Raw genomic sequence first — 12,521 nt, 5'->3', positions numbered from 1 at the left:
CTTTTTATGTTCACTTTCAGCTACTCTGCCAAGGTACTTGGTGGTTAATTCATGTGTCAGTATTAGGGATGTTTGAACAGCGAAATTTTCTGATCAAATCCAATGTAATAGTCAAGAAAAATTACTTTCAAATATCAAATCAAATATTGACTATGCCTAAATTTAAATGTCAAATATAAATGTTTCCTAGTCTGCTGGGAAAAAAGAAAAGCTTGTTTACATTATTTGATGCTTGAAATGCTGTTAACTAGATGTCAGGTCAGCTCGAAAGCTTGTAAATGTGACGATATATGGCTTACCAGTGCCAATGAAACAAAGTATCGTGTCACTAGATGCACATAGTAGTGTGCTGTGCTTACTGAAGGAGCCATGTGTACTAATACTAAGCACCATGTTATGCACATCGTTTTAAAAGATTCAATCATGGTGAGATTGGCCAAATTTGTCTAAATCGGCGCACCAATTTCATAAGCTGCTACTGTGATGCTTGCTTATTTAGCGACTGGGAACTACTCAGCCAAAATTATTTCTGCGATGTGCTCGCATAAGAACTGGTTCATCTGTGCAACATCATCTGTTCTACAGTTCTATCATTCGGAAGCCTTCGGGTGCATCGTCTTTCTCTTGGTCAACTGCAACTGTCATGTATTACAGGAAAACCTTATTAATATGTGCTCACTTGGTAAGTAATTGCGTTTTGAATTTAGTCCCCTGCCCTGTTGCCATTGAGCATGTACTGGCTGACCACTCAAGCTGTAGTCACTTTATGCATGCCAAACAGTTAGTGCTTAATATTTAATTCATCTTTAGGCGTTTACAAGCGTGGAATTGGCAAAACGTCATGCGCGCAGACCATAGATTGTGAAATTGCAGCACAAAGACCTTTCCTAGAGTGCAGTCGCCACCGATAGTGATGTCAAAATATCACAGCCATGATGCGTTTCCTGCTCCTATAGCTTCTAGCACTTCCATGTTGTCCTCATGGATGATGGCCCTTCTGTATCTGACATAGCTAGTGTATAGAGTGTCATGAAGGTGCTCGCAGAGAAGTAGGGCCTGATGGAGAAACGGGCTCGCACCGTTGCCATAATTTGATGATGCCATCATCGCCGCAAGGCCGCCACGGCAGCAAGTGAAAATCACTTTTGCTGCCTGCTCGGAAATAAATTTGTCTGCATGTGTGCTTGAGCAAGAATTAACTTTTTTGGCCAGCAAGTCTGTAGCCGCTCATATGCCATTGTCGGTTAATTAGTACATCGCTTAGTGCGTACCTCGTCCCCCGCCAACTACGTGCTACAAGCTTCTACTGTATACAGTACTCAATCAGTAACAAATGCTATGCAATTTCAAACAGTGAACTGTTGAATCAAATAGCATGAACTATGATTAACATCTTAAATACTGAATATTTGTACACCCTTAGTTCATACTTTTCTCTCCTCTACCTATCATCAAAAGCTGCATATTACAAGCAGGTCCAAACCTCTTTTACTAGGCAAGCAACATGGTAGATTAGGCTCGTGTTGGTGTTATGCGAGCCGTGAGATAGATACAAAGCAACTGTTTTGCTGCTTGAAAACGAGGTGCAGCATTGTGCTAAGTCTAATTTTAAGATGTTTGGAGAATAAAAACATCTTAATTTTATAGTCGGGTTGTTTGCGCGATATCTGAGGATGTCAGTTTGCCTGGTTGTGCCTAATTTTTGGCTATTTCGGGGTTCTTATGCATGTCTATATACCTTGTTAGATATGGAGCTGTTTCCTGCGCCTACTTCAAGTTCCCCCGGACCACATCGAATCGCAGCACATTCGAGAGGAGCGCACGAGCCAACAAGTTTGTAAGCCGCCGGTAGCTATTCTCTGCTTGACTCTTCCAGAAAGCGAGGGGATAGCACGGCATTGTTGGAAGTAAAGTGGGTGCCAAACCAAGATGGCGGTAATGCGCCGTGACAGCCGGACGGCTGTGACTTACCGAGAAGGTCTGGCAGCGTCGCACCGGTAGCCTTTGAAGAAGGCATTTGCTACCACAGCGGAGCCGTACCGCCGGGACTAGAGGAGCCCTCGGACAATGGAGCCCAATCGTCCCCCTTCATCGCCTTTGAAGAAGACATTTGCTACTGCTGCGGGGCCGTAGCACCGGGAGCAGGTGGGCCCTCGGACAATGGAGCATGAGCGCCCCCACTTCTCCTCCTTTGAAGAAGCGCATTGCAAGTCTGCGAGGCAAGACCGCAGAGAGCCGCCGGGTGTGACAACGCGATACGGGCGCCAACCATTGGCTGAAAATGGCGTCATCTGAGCGGACCCTCCCATTGGTCGAACATGACGCGACTTCCAGTTCTCGAAGAGTTTAAAAGAAGCATTCCAGAGAGACCAGAGCATTCCCTGATTCCCTGATTCACCTCTCTCGAACTTCTTGCCGCGGGCCGCAGCGTCCGAGTTGCTGCCGGCCCGTAATGACTGTACGACTGTTACTTGACTCTCACCTCTCTGTATATAATGTAAAATAAACCCTCCCAAGTTTGTTTTTCATCCCGAAGTCCGTCCTCCAACCCCTACAACCTGCATTTCATAGCTAAAGAAAATGAAGGAGCATACCTCATTCCACCCGACTAGTGATGGAAGGTAAACTTGCATGAAAATAGGTTTTACCAGTATAAATTCATCTGTTTCTGGTTAGCAGCTTCTTACATAAGAAGTAGCTGTTTATATAAAAGCTTTTATGTTGAAGAGAAACAAGAACCCAATTTTTAAGTTTCTTGTTTTATTATTGATGCTCTCAGTAGTAGCTTTATTTGAGATACAGAGAAATCCATCTCCGGACAATGGAACTCCAGGTAAAGTATCACAGAAAAACTGCATATACATTTTTCCGTAGTCTTTGGCTAACACGTTTGTAGTAGCACTACAATAGCATGGTGGCAGGCAACCAGGAAGCCTTTGTTGGCAGATATTTGAAATGACAATTAGTTTGATGAAGTACTACAATGTCTGCACTTTTGTATTCCTCAATTTTTCCAGTGCAAGGACAAAATGGATGGTTTATCGCTTGCAAAGTTACTATAGCAGCTCATAATATTCAGCACAACTACTATCAGTAAGCTGTAAATACGCTGGGATTTACTTTAAGGAACACTACAGAAAAATATTCAGTCGAACTAGATTGAAAGACTAAGCTTTTGTAATAACGAATTCATCATTTGTAGCAAGAACAGAGTTTTGTGACAAAATGAGAAAACCGAAGTGGCGACACCTGATGTGGACTATGGAACCTCTGGTGTGACATCAGCACTGGCTCACTCAGAGAGAGAGGGAAGGTGCATGTAGATTACATGAACTCATCTGTTTTAGCAGGGCTATTTCAAACTAAGGAGCACCAGCTAGCAACAAAGTGATATATTGGCACACAGAAAATGATGATACACCTTTAGACAAATAATTTATGGCCTAGTTCAGCTTGATATTTTCCCTAGTGTCCCTTTAATTGTGTGTTTCACAATATTCCAACCACCCAAGCCAGGCTCACTCACAAAACCAGCAGATTGCATAGGTGCACTTCAAGAAATTTGCTTCCGTCTGGCATACCACTAGCTTTTCCCTAACCACTGTAGGTACGAATTTCCACGGTTAAAAGCCACCAGGGTAAAAATGCAGTTTTCCCCCAAAATTTTCGAGAACTGCCAATTTCCCCGAGGACAGCTTCCCCAGGTTTTTCTCTGATGTTTAGACACCTTGAACAATGCTAAATAAACCAAATTAAAATGGCATGTGACCAGCATAAGTACATTTATAGTGCAAATTCAGACAAAGAAACCAAAACAGTTTGGATTGTTGAGCAGCTGCACCTAATTTAGCATGTCAAATGTTGAAAACATGATCAAGATACAAATTTGCTAAGGTCATGCAATGCTGCAGTTATCTGCCATAGCTCAAGCTATATTTTACTCAATTTTCTCTGCCCAGCCCTCCTCCACACACACTGGGTGGATTAGATATATTCTGGGAGTGTGGTTCTGATTTATGCATATACACTTTGTCATATCTTTCTCGGATGCTTGTTTCTAACAAGCACCCATAAACAAGGTCATATCTTGGCTATTCTTTGGTAGAAGCAGCTCAAGGGCTGAACTAGTTCTTAGCAAATTTTTCACAAAGTATTCAAATATCTGGCCCGGTATTTTGTAACGATGCCATTTCCGGATGCGAATACCTTCCGGTGCATTTAGCGTTCGCTAGTGGACATGCTCTGGCCCGTGCGGGGCCTGGAACATGGCCACTCACAAACATCAAAAGCACCAAAAGGCATTGGAAAAAGCATCGCTGCAAAATACTGGCCCTGCATAGTTGTCAAAGTTACAGCTACAAAGCTACAAACTACAGCTGTACAAACTACATTTGAGCAACCTATTTATTTATCCAAGTAGACAAAAACAGATCTTTATTTCACAATGTGGTTAGTTCACAAGAGTTTTCACCTCCCATTTAAAAACTAATGCATATGTTTATATTTCAAAATTGAAGGCAGTCATTTTTCAGAAAAAACAATTCTGAGCTGCCAGAATAGTTATGACATTCTGCTGCGAAATTGCAAATTTGACTTCAAGCAGTGGCAGCCCAATTCAAGCTTCACAAATGTTTATTGTACATTCTGGAAAGAACAACACATAACAGTGTTGCGGGACCTTATTAGTCCTCAATTTGTTATGCATTATTCCTCTTCCCGATATGGCCTACAATGCAATGTGTCCTTGCCAAAAATACATGAAAAGCCTGTTTACAATGTTGACTAGATCAACCACAAACCTCGAAAGCAGGTACTTTTGCACTCTCCATCACTGCAATATTGAAAAACGCCTAGAATGAGTGACAGTAGAAACATTGGCCATACAGTTTCAAATTGGAAAGCTTGGTTGATTACACAAATTTCTTTTCAAAAGAATTCCTCACATTACTTGCAAATCAGTTTCATAATTTTCTGAAATACAACTTCAAAAATAGCACACACAGGAACATTGCAGGCACCTCAGAAAGGCGGTATTTATACTATAACTTTGAACCGGTCACATGAACATCGCCCATATTTTGCACACTAACAGCTTTACACACTCGCATTTCGATTCCTACAATGTGTAAAAAATTATGCATCACCAGCACTGTCATAATCTAACTGCACGTCCAGTTCACCATACACACTCTTAAGCATGTCAATCACTGAATGCTGAATGAAGTCGACTTCTTCCGGCGGACAGTAAGCATCAATGCTGGAACGAGCTATCGTTATCACTGCTGGTGCTGCACACAAGCTCTGGAGAAAACGAGCTGTGCTGGCGATGAGATCCAAGACTTCCTGCTTTGAGCTTCGGTGGTGAGGTAATGTAGAATCCAAGTCGCACGTGCAACCAGCATCGTGAACCAAGTCTGCATGCAGAGTTTCTCCTATTGGAGGACGTTCCTTCAGGTCACTGCATAAAGCCACCAGCTCAGCTGTGTACGAAGGCTCTCCGAGGCTGTTTTCATCGACTGGCTGCTCCAAGTTCTTGCTGTCCTGCAACTGGTAGTTAAGACAGGTCCTCAGGTGTTCAAGTTGCCTAGCACGACCATCTTGAGCTTCCTGCAGCAGTGTGGCAAAAAGTTGATTATAGAGGAAAACATTGATGGGGTTTCAAAAGAAAAATATTCACGCATTCTTCGTCGACGCCGCCAAATATGGCAGCGGAGACAGGTTTGCAATCACGGTCGTTGACGCGCGCGGTACACTTATCAGCGCCGCATCAATTTACGCTAAACACGCGAATGAGGCGGAGGAAACCGCGATAGCCTTGGCTCTTCAAGCCGCAAAAGGCCCAGCGACCATTTTCTCCGACTCGCGCACGGCGGTTAGGGCTTTCTCGTCCGCTCTAGTCTGTAAATACGCAGCCGACATCGTCACATTGGAGGTCATACATTAGCGTGGTTCCCGGCGCACATGAACGATGTAACTAACCAAGCGGGTTGCAACCCTAACGAGCGGGCCAACTGCCTGGCGCGTGAATTCACGAACCGCGCCCGAGATAACGGTCCGGCTCTCCCGCAGGATTGCTCCTTCAAAGATAATCTTACGACCTTTCATGAAATTACATCACATTACAGACTAAGCAGAAGAAAATTCCCTCCCCTCAGCCCGAAACTCAACAGGGCTCAGGCTGTTACTTTCAGACTTTTACAGACGAGATCCTACCTCACCCCTAGAGCGCTGAGTTGGATAGACCCGAACTTCCCGCAATCGTGCTCCAAATGCGGTCACGCGTGCTGCTCCTTCGACCACATGCTCTGGCTGTGCCCGTACAACGCGGGCTCCGACTTCCATAACAAGTCCAAGTGGGACGCCTTGCTGAAGAGCTCGGATTTCACAAACCAACTACAGGCCGTCCAGAGGGCCCGCGACGTCGCGGAGAGTCACCACCTCCCTGTCCCGTCGTGGGCGGAGCCACCAACTTGATCGGGGAGCCTTCGGTCCCCCCAATCGAGTTCCTCAGGACACTCTAAATAAAGTTCTTGTCACCCAGAAACTCCTCTGATAGTTTAAGTATACGTAAGCATTGTGCCACTTGCTCATCTCCATGCAGCCCAGCATCGTTATTAATGTTATGAAACTTGATATGACAAGTATGAACCCTAGTCAACCCGTTTCGGACTAGATCCGAGCCTTATCAACCCTTATCAGTTATCAATCTTATAAAACTCAATTGGAGCTTTGTCAACCCTTATCAGTCAGTATCGACCTTATCGCAATTGATCCAATCCTTATCAACCCCTATTGGACATGATTTGATCCTCGATTCTTATCAATTCATTTTAAGCTTTTTTTCAGAATTGCTCTGACCATTAAAAGTCCTTATCGCTCTTTAGCACCTTATTCATCCCCATAGAACCATTATCAACAGTGATGAGTCTCATATAACCCTTCATCACTCCTTATCAACTCACTGACTGCTTATCTGTCTGCATTGTGTGAAATGAAGTACATGAGTACTCACAGATCTGCGGCATTTCGGTCGGCGAAGGAACGCCTCCAACGGAAGGCGCATCCCGCAACCACCAAAACTCATCGGGGACGTGGCATATTTGGTACTAAATTTTCCCAAAATCAGAATTTTCCTGTGTACAATGCTCCAAGTCGGCTCTACATGTAGTCCTAGAGATGGCTTTTATTCCGCATCGCCAAATCTTTTGACAGCCTTCATAGAAACTGTTCTCTTTTGCCATTTGTTTTGTACCGCTGGTACGACACATTCATATGGTTAAGATATAGTCGCCTTCAGCGAGCATGGGCGTTTTGCCCAGTGGGTAAGACACTCGGCCTCTGAGCATGGCGGCGTAGGTTCGAAATTCGCCGCCGCCAATGTTTTTCTTTTCGAATTTGTTTTGCTTTATACATTCTTTTTTTATAGCGATTTGCTTTACGTGACTAACAGATGGGTTTCCTTGTTAGGTAGGCATAGAAATGCTTACGCACTTAAATGTTCCATGGCAACCATATCAGTCCTGCACCACAAGGTCTTTAGTTTACACAGTTAAATGGAACGCCATCAAGCTTTGAATTTCCTTTCCCTTATTCTAGATGTGTTTATAACACATTTCAACTCACCTAGTTATTGTTGATGTATCTTTGTTACCCCCCCCCCCCCCCCCTGGAGGTTTGATTTAGCTGCTGTCGACAGGCCACAGGAATCCATAGCTGCGTGCTCGTGTTACTGATGTCCCAGTTATGTGAATGTGCCAGGGCAATTAACTGGCAGACATAGTTGAAATTTGGGCATGGCACACCTGACTGGTAATAATCATTGCTCTCTCTGAACACACACTCACATACGGTATACAGGGTGTCTCAACTATCATGCACCAGCAGGTTTTTAAAAAAGGCAAGATTATTATATGCGAATAAGACCAACTGCTTGTTTAGGGTCTTGCTGAGAAACCAGCAGTAATATTTTAGTCCCTGCCATACAATCAGTAATTAAAAGTAATCATTATAATTGGCAAGATGTCAATTAGCGGATTGCAAGGAATTGTAAGAGCTGTCAAAATGAGGTGTTTCCAGCAAGGTACAGATATGTTTACTTTCCCAGCAAAGAGAGAAAGATCGCAAAATATGAAAAACAACATGTGACTGTGCACCTACATGTGCTAGAGCCATATACAGTAATTATATATAGAGTTTGTTTGTTTGTTTATTTATTTATTTATTCATTCACTGATTTATTTATTTATTTATTTATTTATTTATTTATTTATTTATTTATTTATTTATTATACCCTCAGGGCCAAAGGCATTACAGAGGGGAGTGGGTAATATAGGTTACAAATGCAATCAATACAATACAGTGAATTTTGTTGGAACATAATTTCAACGTTCTCCAAAATAAACAAAGGTTGTTAGTGCATCGCGAAATCGTTGATTATCTTGAATGGCTGCAATATTGGGAGGGAGGCAGTTCCATTCGACAGATGTCTGGGGAAGGCAGGAATGAAAAAAAGCTTTAGTTTTGAATTTTTTTATGCCAACCATGTGCCGATGATCAATGCGATGGGAGAAGTATTCCGGTGGTGAAATAAAATCGTCGTGTAGCGTAATGTGATGATATCCCTTGTGGAATAGAGTGAGGGGACCGATTTTCCAGCGAGCTTTTTAAAGGTGGGAGAGAAAGGTTAGGGGGTTTTCACAGCTGTGATACTTGTGGTACGGTTGTTTTTTGAAAAGATGAAGCGGAGTTATATTGTATAAGTTCGAGAGAAGATACAAGATTTTCATGCCCAGGGTCCCATATAGAACACGCGTATTCAAGTTTAGCTCATATTAGTGATTTGTAAAGTAGGAGTTTTAAGGACGACGGAGCAGCAGAGAAGTTGCGACGTAAATACCCTAACGTGCAATTAGCGTTATTGGTAACGTATTAGTATGGCCATTCCATATTAAGTTTCATGATATATGTACACCTAGATATTTATACGATGCAAAGAAATCAAGAGGAATGCCATTAAGACAATAAGAAGGGGAAGTGTTAGAGCAGCGAGAAACACGCATGAACTTACATTTGTTAATATTTAATTCCATTTTCCACATTTTGCACCAGTTAGAGACCAAATTAAGATCGGGGTTTGGAGAGTATTAATGTCCTTGAGGTTACATATTTCTCGGAAAATTACACAGTCGTCAGCAAAAAGGTGGATGGAAGAAGATAGGGTGGACGGAAGGTCATTAATATAAATTAAAAATAGAAGTGGTCCGAGGATGGATCCTTGTGGTACACCCGCTAGGACTTTAGTAAGCGGTGAGGTTGTGCCATTAGTGAAAACAAACTGCCAACGGTTGAGAAGGAAAGATTGAATCCATCTAAAGACATGTGGATCAAGATTAGGATTTGTTTTGAAACATTTATTCTATTTCTACCATCTATTTTGAAAACATTTGTTTTCAAAATAGATGGTAGACGACAAAAAGTTGTTCTTTGCAAGTTTCAGGGTTTTCACATATGTATCGGAAGCAGTCTTGCATGTCGACCATCGCTCAATAGAAGGTGAAATTTATATGGCTGTTTGATGGCACTGCTATCCGCGAATGCTACATACCATTCGCGGGACAGTAGTGCCATTAAACAGTCTCAGTAGCCAAACCAAGCCGTTCATCTCACGCTTGCTGCGCGGAGCAGTGTGTTTCCTTGATGCTAGTATGCAATAAATGCCATGGGCTGCTAGCAATAAAAAGAACATGCGTGCTGTTATTGTCACTGCTTGGCCCAATAACAAAGGGACAGCTTGCTTTCCTCCTGAGACTGTTTGATGGTGCTCGAACATACTGCCAGGGATGTGGTCATCATTGTGAATCAATACGAACCTTGCCAGAACAGTGCCTTTACTACGCAATTAAAATTAATTTACATTTACCTGTTAGAAAATAACAGAAAATTATGCCAGATGCCATGTTCAGTCCCTGTTTCTCTACTGGAATCATTTCTTGCACATGACTGCATCCACAATGTGCACATGTGCACCAAGACACTAAAGCTGCATTTATATCAATGCGGCAAGTGGCACGTTGCATTTCTTGACCATTGGATCTATGTACACGGCGGTAATGTGCTAGGAAAGCAAATCGAATTATGGGCCGCAAGAGGGGCAGATCAAGGACGGTAAGCAAAAGTAAACATTGGAATATTGCATAGAGGGAGAGAGTAAAAGTGAGACAGTTGCTCGCCTGTGCTCTCATCTCACCAGCGAAACGCTCTCTCCAGAGATGGGCTCCTGCTTGTTTAAAACGAAGGGCAATACACTGCTGTTGCTTTCGTATGTAAATGCAGCTCAAGTGTGTAAGTGGTGGCCTAGCACAACTAGAAACGTGATTGATATCCTTTATCAGCTAATTTCAACTACTAACAGGGGCATCCACATATTCTATGATCGATTGTGTAATGTTACACAGCTTTTAAGGCTACCTAAGTGGTGTGGCAACCGACCTTGACTTTCTGTGCATCACGCACATCTTTTGGCCAGTCCCAGTGGTAAAGTTTTCGCAGCATGGCCATCTGGCTGGCAGTGAACATGAGTGAGAAGGGGTCCTGCGTGCTGTAAAAGTCAAGGTCGATGTCAAGCACCAGCTGTCGTGAGCTGCTTGGCCGCCAGGTCTCATCCAGGGCTCGCTGCTTGAGTAGCCAGTCCAGGGGCCGCACCCTCAGTGTCACCCCGTGTGCACCGGACAGCTCTTCACTAGGTGCCCAAGCACACTCACTCAGGAAGTATGGCAGTGCACTGGAAACCTTGGCACGTCCATCCTGGAAAACACGTATAAGGCTGCAAGGATAAGTGTTTTTGCTAGTGCGTGATGGCTAATGGAAAATTTTTTAAAATTACATTATGGGGTTTTACATACCGAAACCACGACCTGATCATGAGACACGCCATAGTGGGGGGACTCCGGAAATTTTGACCACCTGGGGTTCTCTAACGTGCACCTACTTACTCACAAAATCTAAATACACGGGTGTCCCATTTCGCCCCCATCGCAATTCGGCCGCCGTGGGCGGGATTCGAGCTCGCGACCTCGTGCTAAGCAGCCCGATGCCATAGCTACTAAGCAACCGCCGCGGGTCTAACTCATGGAGCGGCTAATCAGCTCACTCACTCTTTTCAATGAATGGTACTTGCGAAGTTTAGCACAACATGCATCCCGGATAAGGACACACGTTCGGCATTGTTGGCTTGACTTTTGTAGAGCGTAAAGTCACAGAAATACAGGGAACGGCAGTAAACGTAATGGAATTTAGCACTCGTCCTGTTTCCCTCCTAACTATCGCATAGGGTTTAACTATAAGGTATGAAACTGTACCCCAGGTTACAGTTAAGTGATGGCAAGTTACCATGGGGTATGCTTGCTTCCGCAGCAATTTCCCATACGAGGCGTTGCCAACCACGCTAGGAATTCTTAGTCACTTGTACGACATTTAGAACATACTTTAGAACATTTGACCATAATTTGGTAGTCTTCCTGCGCATAAATATTTTGCCAGCAACGCATTCTTAATATGACAGGGCAAATATGGCACATCTAAAATGTGTTCTGTGCAGAGCATAAATGCAAGAAAGTTATCGCTCAACATAACATTGGCAACACCCGCAGTTCCCAAAACAAGCAAAGTAAGTTAACTGTACGCAAACCGGACTTGACAAAGCTGACAGCACTGGGGAACGAGGAAACACACATAAAGGCTCAACCGAAACGATGGAGCATGCGTAGCTGAATCCTGGCTTGAAGCTTCATGCAAGCGAAGCACTGTTGAACTTGCCTTTTCGCCAATTAGAAAGCAGTGGTCTCCGTCGGGCAATTGGTCTGACCAGGGTGAACGAACCCAAAGCAGGCGGTCAAAGTGACCTGCCAAAGCACCGGGCATAATCCAGCTTTCAATGTCAATAGATGACATCACATGCTCACGGTCCTGGATCTTTAGCGGTTCGAGCTGGGGAGGAATTACAAGGTCCGGATGGGCGTCGAAATGAATCAGTAGCAGGCCATCGAAGTTCAATTTCTTGGACCCAATGGCACGGTAGATATGATCCAATGCATGAAAGTGTGGCTCAACCACATGAACCGGAATAGCGCGACCCATTGTACTAAATGTGCCGCCGGTGTTCACGCGTTCATTTGAAACAAAGCAAGCAAGCAAGCCCAGCACGCGGCGCAAGCATGGATTCCAACAAGTTTACAGTTTATGCTCAGACAGTGGCTTAAAACACCTACGGACACAGAAAACCTATATGCTATGGTGCTATGGTCACGGCCACGTGACCATAGCACGGTCACGGTCACGGTCATAGCACGGTCACGGTCACGGTCACGTGACCGTGACCGTGACCGGTCACGGTCACGGCCAGCAGTGTCTGCTGTGCCCGGGGCACAGCAGACGAAAGGTGCCCGAAATGTCTACGTTCACCCATGACGTCACGTCCGCTATAACCCGTGATGTCACATCCGCTCATTTTCATGGCGTCTGT

General features: G+C 44.1%; 1 protein-coding gene across 2 annotated transcripts; it reads right to left on the bottom strand.

Annotated features, from left to right (window-relative positions):
• Window positions 1–4,417: 4,417 nt before the first annotated feature.
• MESR6 (misexpression suppressor of ras 6) lies at window positions 4,418–12,323 on the bottom strand. Of its 2 annotated transcripts, none has more exons than XM_070531623.1 (3): window positions 11,816–12,323; window positions 10,490–10,804; window positions 4,418–5,607 (listed from the first exon to the last, which is right to left on the bottom strand). In XM_070531623.1, exons 1-3 carry the CDS (start codon window positions 12,134–12,136, stop codon window positions 5,134–5,136), a joined length of 1,110 nt encoding a protein of 369 aa, XP_070387724.1. In that variant the 5' UTR covers window positions 12,137–12,323; the 3' UTR covers window positions 4,418–5,133. The 2 variants fall into 2 exon arrangements, with proteins under 2 accessions (XP_070387724.1, XP_070387725.1); XM_070531624.1 differs by having other exon boundaries at window positions 4,418–5,547.
• Between the last annotated feature and the right edge of the window lie 198 nt (window positions 12,324–12,521).

Source organism: Dermacentor albipictus, chromosome 1, assembly GCF_038994185.2.
Source record: "Dermacentor albipictus isolate Rhodes 1998 colony chromosome 1, USDA_Dalb.pri_finalv2, whole genome shotgun sequence".
NCBI classification, from domain to species: Eukaryota; Metazoa; Arthropoda; class Arachnida; order Ixodida; family Ixodidae; genus Dermacentor; species Dermacentor albipictus.
Note: the sequence above shows the minus strand (reverse complement) of the source record. Positions and strands in the feature narration are given on the sequence as shown.

Excerpts from the sequence above, each read along its gene's own strand:
- MESR6 (XM_070531623.1), bottom strand. The coding sequence starts at position 12,136 with ATGGGTCGCGCTATTCCGGTTCATGTGGTTGAGCCACACTTTCATGCA. Across the intron at positions 10,805-11,815 it reads GCTTTCTAATTGGCGAAAAG|GATGGACGTGCCAAGGTTTC; the intron begins GCAAGTTCAACA and ends CGTGTTTTCCAG. Across the intron at positions 5,608-10,489 it reads GTGATGCACAGAAAGTCAAG|GAAGCTCAAGATGGTCGTGC; the intron begins GTCGGTTGCCAC and ends ACACTGCTGCAG.